Below are 7,947 nucleotides of genomic sequence, written 5' to 3'. Positions count from 1 at the left end.
TTTAATACCCTAAAATGATTAAAACAGTAGGTAAAACAATTAAATAAATGCATTTTGGGTTTTATAAAATACTAAACTATTTTGTTCAGGGATAAAACCTTTCATGGCAGTAGTTATAATTGTAACTCTATTTTAGCTATGGGTTTCACTTTTTGTAAAACTATAAAGAGGTAATATCACTGGTGGTGTCTTAACTTGGCATGGATGTTCAGTTTGGTGCCTCAACTTGAAAAATACACCTAATATGTGCTAAAACTTGGCACTTTGGTTCAAATACGGTGCCAAACACGTTTATCTACATCTTCGCTGCTGATTGGGCTTGACAGCTTGGCGTGGGGCCCCTTGTCAGCCACTGGAGAGGCGTGCCCGCTGTCTTTTTTTCTAGAAAACACCCTCGCTTCAACATTTTCTCACAGAAAAGCCCCTGGCTTGGCTGTACAGGGTCGACCGCACTGAATACCGTCTTAAGCATGTAGCAGCAGCTAAATTATCAGTTGGGCCTCACTGTCCCAGTGGGTACTAGCAGAAGACATGCACACCCAGGTCCTAGGTTCAAGTCCCAGGAATCCCTTTTTTGGAATTCTTTTTTTTGCAACATGTTCAGTTTGTGAACAATATAAATCACTGGAATTTGACAGCATCAGAAACTGTTCTTCACTAACACATAAACTTATAAATTCTGACAACATGAGAAACTTATCTTCAGTAACACAGTTGCACGGAAATTTTACGGCAAGAAAGAATTTTAACAGCAAGAATGACATTTGATAGCAGATTCACATAACACTTCAAGACTAGAATTTGACAGTACATGAACATAACACTGGAGCTATGAAACATACTGAAAGTGCTGCATGCCAACATTCTTCAGTGCAGTACATGTTCATTACATGTAAACTGACATGTTCATTACATGTAAAGAGGCCCTAAAGAAATAGATCAAGTTCATTGGTGAACATAGTTGCATTCCATAAAGTTCAGTCATAAACTTGTGCATCAGTTTTCACATCTACATGTAGAGGAAGTCATCATCCCACTCATTGCCTTCTGGTGCATTTTGTGTGATTGGCTCTTCCTCTGCTGCCACACGGGACCTATCGGCATCAGCTCCAAACATCAAGTTCCATAATCCAACCCCTAATCCAGTCCCTCCTCCATTGGCATTTGCACCTCCTCCCCTTCCATCATTCCCTCTTGCGCCTCTTCCTCTTGCACTTACTCCTCCTGTCCTTCTACTTCCTGTTTACATGACAATTGAGAACATGAAAATTAACAACAATTTAATGCAAAGCAAGTTGTAGAGTACATAAATTGTACCTCTTCCTGTAGCATTTCCTCTCCCACCTCTTGTAGCATTTCCTCTCCCATCTCCTACAGCATTTCCTCTACCACCACCTCCTGTAGCCTGCCTCTTCCTACCTCTTACATTATCACTTGTTTGCTGGCTGGACTGAGGCACATCCTCTGGTATATCTTCAGTAACACCCCTCCTTCTCACTCTTCCAGTTGCCATAGTAGTTGTCACTCTAGGTGCAGGAATGCTAGCTCTGGCTTGTGCAACAAATGAAGATTCGGGAAGAGGTCCATGGTCCATGACTGGTTGATATGACATCCTCTCCTGGATATTGTAGACAATGTTTGAGAGAAGGGTTCAGTTCAGACGTATAAAGAAAATTCAGAAATGTGAACACCGCGATTTCTGAACTTTACCATTTGTTGCATGAGAAAAACCATTGATCCTGGTGTTTGGGTTGGATCCATTGATGGATGAACTGTGTGTGCCACGATGTTCTGCAAATATAACAGGTTAGGTTGCACATATGACAAAAAGTAGCTCGAGTATGTCAGATTTTAACTTACTGAAATTATGGATGGATCATCAAACTCCTCTTCTAAATCATCATCTTCTGCTAGTGGTGCCTCTCTGTTGGTTTCTTCCCATTTCTTGTGACCTTTCTTGTTGTGATTTCCTGCTCCACAGATAAAGCAGTGCATAGTTACACCATGTTTAGTCAGTTTCTTCCCACCTTCCTTGTCAAGCTTCTCTTCTGGATCTTTCTTTCTATTTCTCCTTGGTCTACCCATGACCTTGGTGTACACAGGTGGGTACACCTCCACTCCTTCCATCTTTGTCCAATGCTCTTGGTCCCTCATGGGCTTGATGTTGAAACCATAAGCTTTTTTGTAAGTTTCTACTAAGTAGCATTCATGCACCAGGCTTTCAGGATCTATCCTCTCCTCTCTAGCACAAGCGATGGCATGATGACATGGAATCCCAGACAGCTCCCATCTTCCGTAGTCACAACTCTCGGAGTTCAAATCAACTATATAGGAATGGTTCATTGACAACACCTTGAAAACCTTCTGACCAGCCCCTTGGACCATGCAGAAAGCAGCCCATTCAGTAAACTTGTCAAGCTTCTTTTGTATTTTTGGGCACAATTTTTTACCCCATTTTCTATCATTGGACACCTCCTTTTTCTTGTTGTACATTCTGCTTGTGGTCTTGTCAGTGATGCTGTCCAACATAGACTTAATGGGTAGTTCTCTAGATTCCAAGATCCAACTATCAAATTTCAAGAGACCAAAATGTTAATACATATATGACAATCAAGTAAGTTTCACCTATGAGAATGTTAAAACAAATGAGAATTACTTGTTACCTATTGAAAACTTCAGACATGTTATTGAGTAGAATGTCACACTTTGGAAATGGGTTAAAAAATGCTTTAATCCAAGTTCTTGGTGGCCATTTCTCAACCCATTTGTATGCATCAATGCTGTCTTGTTCCATCTTTTGCATTGCTTTTCTGTATGCAGGGTTGTTTGTAGCCCTAGCAATTGCCCACAAATTGTTCTTCAGTTGTTCACCTTTGTGGAGCTTGTGGAAATTCTGATACATATGTCTCACATAAAATCTGTGTTCAGCATCAGGCCATACCTTTGCCACTGCTTTTATGAGGCCCTACAATTTGCCATAACAAATTTTGCAAAACAATGTCATATAGATATATGATAAATCAAGTAAATTTCACTTACAACATATGTTAAGGTCATGTTACAGAATCATAAGTACATTTCATAAAGAAAGTCAAAGTCACATACACCAAGTAATGGTGAAACTACAAAGTTCATTATTGAGCTCATACCTTTTGTTTGTCACTCATAATTGTGTATGGAGATGTGTTACATATGTTGAGGTCATCCTTTAGGCTTGCCATAAACCACTCCCAGCTGCTAGTTGACTCCACTTCCACAAGGCCGAATGCTATGGGGTAGATACAGTCATTTGGGTCAATACCAACAGCTATCAGTAAATTTCCTTTGTATCTAGTGTTTATGTGACATCCATCAATAAAAATTATTGGCCTGCACCCATTTACCCATCCTCTCTTGCATGCATCCAAAGACCAATACAATGTGGAGAAGTGCTCTTTTATCTCTTTTGTCTTCTCATCTACTATCTCCTTTGTGCATAAGAAAAACTTGCTACCAGGATTGCTTTTCCTTAACTCCTCACCATAATCCCACAACTGATTATACTGATCATCATCCTCCCCCCTTATCTCCTTCACTGATGCTCTTCTGGCTCTTCCCAATTTGCTCCTGGTTGGTATGAGGTTGTACTCTATTTGAACTTTCTCCGAAAATTTCTTCAAGGGCATCTTCTCGTTGTCCCTGAACTCATCTCTAAATTTCCTGGTTAGGAAAGGAGCTGTCAACCCCTTGAGCTTCCAGGATTTAGTACAAGTGTGCTCATCACAGTACTTTTTTATAACAAAACTGGATGTTCTGTTATCCTTGCTTCCCATGAGATACCATAGACAATCACCACTATAGACAGCCACAACTTTTGTGGATGTGTTCCTTGTCTTCTTCACTTGAACTCTGTTTCTGATGCTATAAGATGAAATAGCATGTCTCAGCTCCTGCACATTACCAAAAACCTGACCAAGTCTAAAAACAGGGTTATTCAAATCAGTTTCTGGATTAAATCCCTTGAAGTGGTACTTCAACTTCTCCGTCTGTTCCGTGGACAAGTCTAAGTGGGAATCATCTATAGCATCCTCTGCAAACTTTGCTTCATAGTCACATGTCGTGTCTTTCTCTCTATGATCATCCACTTCGTTATCTACATTTTTTGCATATAGATCATCATCCCCATCTTTTATGTCAAAGTCACTTTCATAGAAATCTTCATCTGTCTCCGAATCTGCTGCATTTAATCCATCTTGTTCCTCCGTTTCTTCATCAATACAACTCGAGGATGAACCTTCCCCACATAACCTCCTTGCCCTCCTCTTATTTGGCACACTTCTCTCCTCCGGACAGCTATATTGCTCTTTTCCCTTGCTTTCTTTTCCTGGAGTAATTACCTTTGGAAGTTCAGGAACCCCATTAACAAAAATGTCATCTCTTAGCACACTCTCTCGTGACTCTCCGTGATCTACAATCAGTAACAAGTTCTTGTGCTCTGTGCTTGCTGCTATCATTGGAAGGATGTCTGCATCACATTTCAACTCTCTTAGTCCATCGACCAATGTCTTTCCAGGCTGACACCAGAAAACATCAAGCTTCACACTTTCTCTGTCATGGCCTAGCTGCCGCAGAAAATCATCAATCCATAAAATGGACCATGTATCACTATCACAGTTGTCAAACCATGCTACTTCATAATCCATGTATGTGCTCTTGCTGCCAGTTCCACAAAGAAATCCTCTGTGATGAATCCCAACTGAGAAAAGACCATCAAAAGCATCTGCATTAAAATTCAGTTGATGAGCTGTTAGATAAATCCAGTTAATAGCAATACATTCTGTGAACTTTGAACGCAGTTACATAAATTGAGTAAATTCACTTTACAGCAATCAATTAATTAAATTCAGTTAACAACACACACTTAAGTACATCCAGTTCAGCAGCAGTACAAATATTTCACTAAACTTATATCAACTCCTCATGAAATACAATGTTCAGCAGTAGACAAAAGTAATTCAGTTTGACTCGAGTTCAAAAAATTCAACAACGTTGTTCAGATACTGTCAAACAATGATGTTGTGGTACTACATTCATTCAATTTTGTTAAGTTGTATACACATAATTCAGCAAACCTATTGTCGAAATAATGTACAATAATGCTCATCGCATAAGTCAGTTTTAGCTAACTCACATCTTTTTTTTTCTTTTCTTTCTTTCTTAGTGTGTGCGCGCTTGCCTTACAGTATTAGTATATTTTCTCTTGTCAGCCATGATGTAAACATCAAGTTCCATCTGAACTGAAAGGCACACAGCCAGTTGGTTTTCTCGACAACTATTCAGACACACTGTTGAATATCCGACAACACAACAATACCCTAGACTTGGAGTGAGACTGTCAAGTTCAGATCGATGCTTTGGGCAGCGACAAATGGGTCAAGGCACAGCATGGATGGACACTTGCTTGCCGATATTAGAGATGTTGTGCCTGAATTTCTATTCAGTTTTGTGAACAGGGAAGGAAACAAAGTAGCTCCCAACTTGCTCAAACTGGTACAGACCCCTTTGTTTATCGCTGAGTTGAAACACATTACCCTACTTAATAGATACCAATGTTCCTGCTCAAGCTGGCAAGGGCACACATACTAAGAATTAGAATTCAGCAAACCTACTATCAAAATATTCAGATATACTACTTTCCAAAATTCAGTTAAGCTACTGTCAAACTATTCAGTTAACACACTGTCCAAAATTTCAGCAAACCTATTGTCTCTTTCAGTTAACCTCATCTTTCTAACACAATCAGATCTAAAGTCATGTACGTATGCCCTCACATCTGGATTTTTGTCCTCAGCAAAATTTAGCCAAAAATTGATCCTTTCTAACCCAAGCAATCCCTCATATAAACCCAAGTTTGAAAACCCTACGGGTAATTGTGCACATGGGTTTTAACTAATAGGGATCTACCAAACATCAGAGGACACCAAGATCTTACAAATCGCAACTTATTCGGTGCCACAAAATCAACCTAAACCCAGCCGAGAACAGGGGACAGATGGGTTGACAAAGACGTAGTGCTTCTCACCGTAAAGAGGGGCTGCATCGCCTGTAGCTCGTCGACGGGGCTCCGCCATCCTCGTCGGCGACGCTCAATGTCGTCGCCACGATCCACTGGGGCGGCACCGTCACACGATCAAACGAGGAGGAGGAGGAGCGCTCGAGGCAGAAGAACCGGCATGTACACATCTGTGAGATGCCACGAAACGGGAGGCCATATGGACAAAAATGTGCAGTCTGCCTTTGTCCCACCGAGCCAGAGGCTTTTTCTATGAGAAAATGTTGAAGCGAGGGTGTTTTCTAGAAAAAAAGACAGCGGGCACGCCTCTCCAGTGGCTGACAAGGGGCCCCACGCCATGCTGTCAAGCCCAGTCAACAATGAAGATGTAGACAAACGTGTTTGGCACCGTATTTGAACCAAAGTGCCAAGTTTTAGCACGTATTAGGTGTATTTTTCAAGTTAAGGCTCCAAACTGAACATCCATGCCAAGTTAAGTCACCACCAGTGATATTACCTCAACTATAAACTATTATATAAGTAAAAGAAAATAGAAACAAGAAAATAAGTAAAAAGATAAAAATGGAAATAGAACAAAATAAAAGAAAGCATGTAAACTGACATGTTCATTACATGTAAAGAGGCCCTAAAGAAATAGATCAAGTTCATTGGTGAACATAGTTGCATTCCATAAAGTTCAGTCATAAACTTGTGCATCAGTTTTCACATCTACATGTAGAGGAAGTCATCATCCCACTCATTGCCTTCTGGTGCGTTTTGTGTGATTGGCTCTTCCTCTGCTGCCACACGGGACCTATCGGCATCAGCTCCAAACATCAAGTTCCATAATCCAACCCCTAATCCAGTCCCTCCTCCATTGGCATTTGCACCTCCTCCCCTTCCATCATTCCCTCTTGCGCCTCTTCCTCTTGCACTTACTCCTCCTGTCCTTCTACTTCCTGTTTACATGACAATTGAGAACATGAAAATTGACAACAATGTAATGCAAAGCAAGTTGTAGAGTACATAAATTGTACCTCTTCCTGTAGCATTTCCTCTCCCACCTCTTGTAGCATTTCCTCTCCCATCTCTTACAGCATTTCCTCTACCACCACCTCCTGTAGCATGCCTCTTCCTACCTCTTACATTATCACTTGTTTGCTGGATGGACTGAGGCACATCCTCTGGTATATCTTCAGTAACACCCCTCCTTCTCACTCTTCCAGTTGCCATAGTAGTTGTCACTCTATGTGCAGGAATGCTAGCTCTGGCTTGTGCAACAAATGAAGATTCAGGAAGAGGTCCATGGTCCATGACTGGTTGATATGACATCCTCTCCTGGATATTGTAGACAATGTTTGAGAGAAGGGTTCAGTTCAGACGTATAAAGAAAATTCAGAAATGTTAACACCGCGATTTCTGAACTTTACCATTTGTTGCATGAGAAAAACCATTGATCCTGGTGTTTGGGTTGGATCCATTGATGGATGAACTGTGTGTGCCATGATGTTCTACAAATATAACAGGTTAGGTTGCACATATGACAAAAAGTAGCTCGAGTATGTCAGATTTTAACTTACTGAAATTATGGATGGATCATCAAACTCCTCTTCTAAATCATCATCTTCTGCTAGTGGTGCCTCTCTTTTGGTTTCTTCCCATTTCTTGTGACCTTTCTTGTTGTGATTTCCTGCTCCACAGATAAAGCAGTGCATAGTTACACCATGTTTAGTCAGTTTCTTCCCACCTTCCTTGTCAAGCTTCTCTTCTGGATCTTTCTTTCTATTTCTCCTTGGTCTACCCATGACCTTGGTGTACACAGATGGGTACACCTCCACTCCTTCCATCTTTGTCCAATGCTCTTGGTCCCTCATGGGCTTGATGTTGAAACCATAAGCTTTTTTGTAAGTTTCTAC

The 7,947-nt window shown here is 40.8% G+C and overlaps 2 protein-coding genes across 2 annotated transcripts; both read right to left on the bottom strand.

Moving 5' to 3' along the window:
• Positions 1-835: 835 nt before the first annotated feature.
• Positions 836-6,269, bottom strand: LOC123137079 (uncharacterized). The gene is made up of 7 exons (XM_044556648.1): positions 6,062-6,269; positions 3,150-4,759; positions 2,664-2,965; positions 1,861-2,566; positions 1,711-1,791; positions 1,318-1,618; positions 836-1,239 (listed from the first exon to the last, which is right to left on the bottom strand). Exons 1-7 carry the CDS (start codon positions 6,108-6,110, stop codon positions 1,010-1,012), a joined length of 3,279 nt encoding a protein of 1,092 aa, XP_044412583.1. The 5' UTR covers positions 6,111-6,269; the 3' UTR covers positions 836-1,009.
• Positions 6,270-6,540: 271 nt separating this feature from the next.
• LOC123137080 (uncharacterized) lies at positions 6,541-7,938 on the bottom strand. Its single transcript, XM_044556649.1, has 4 exons — positions 7,612-7,938; positions 7,462-7,542; positions 7,069-7,369; positions 6,541-6,990 (listed from the first exon to the last, which is right to left on the bottom strand). The coding sequence occupies exons 1-4, from the start codon at positions 7,903-7,905 to the stop codon at positions 6,761-6,763; spliced, it is 906 nt and encodes a 301-aa protein (XP_044412584.1). The 5' UTR covers positions 7,906-7,938; the 3' UTR covers positions 6,541-6,760.
• Positions 7,939-7,947: the final 9 nt, after the last annotated feature.

Source organism: Triticum aestivum, chromosome 6B, assembly GCF_018294505.1.
Source record: "Triticum aestivum cultivar Chinese Spring chromosome 6B, IWGSC CS RefSeq v2.1, whole genome shotgun sequence".
In the NCBI taxonomy this organism is placed as follows: domain Eukaryota; kingdom Viridiplantae; phylum Streptophyta; class Magnoliopsida; order Poales; family Poaceae; genus Triticum; species Triticum aestivum.
Note: the sequence above shows the minus strand (reverse complement) of the source record. Positions and strands in the feature narration are given on the sequence as shown.

Excerpts from the sequence above, each read along its gene's own strand:
- LOC123137079 (XM_044556648.1), bottom strand. The coding sequence starts at position 6,110 with ATGGCGGAGCCCCGTCGACGAGCTACAGGCGATGCAGCCCCTCTTTAC. Across the intron at positions 4,760-6,061 it reads CGATGCAGCCCCTCTTTACG|ATGCTTTTGATGGTCTTTTC; the intron begins GTGAGAAGCACT and ends ATTTTAATGCAG. Across the intron at positions 2,966-3,149 it reads TTATGAGTGACAAACAAAAG|GGCCTCATAAAAGCAGTGGC; the intron begins GTATGAGCTCAA and ends GGCAAATTGTAG.
- LOC123137080 (XM_044556649.1), bottom strand. The coding sequence starts at position 7,905 with ATGAGGGACCAAGAGCATTGGACAAAGATGGAAGGAGTGGAGGTGTAC. Across the intron at positions 7,543-7,611 it reads ATGATCCATCCATAATTTCA|AACATCATGGCACACACAGT; the intron begins GTAAGTTAAAAT and ends TTATATTTGTAG. Across the intron at positions 7,370-7,461 it reads TTTTTCTCATGCAACAAATG|GAGAGGATGTCATATCAACC; the intron begins GTAAAGTTCAGA and ends TACAATATCCAG.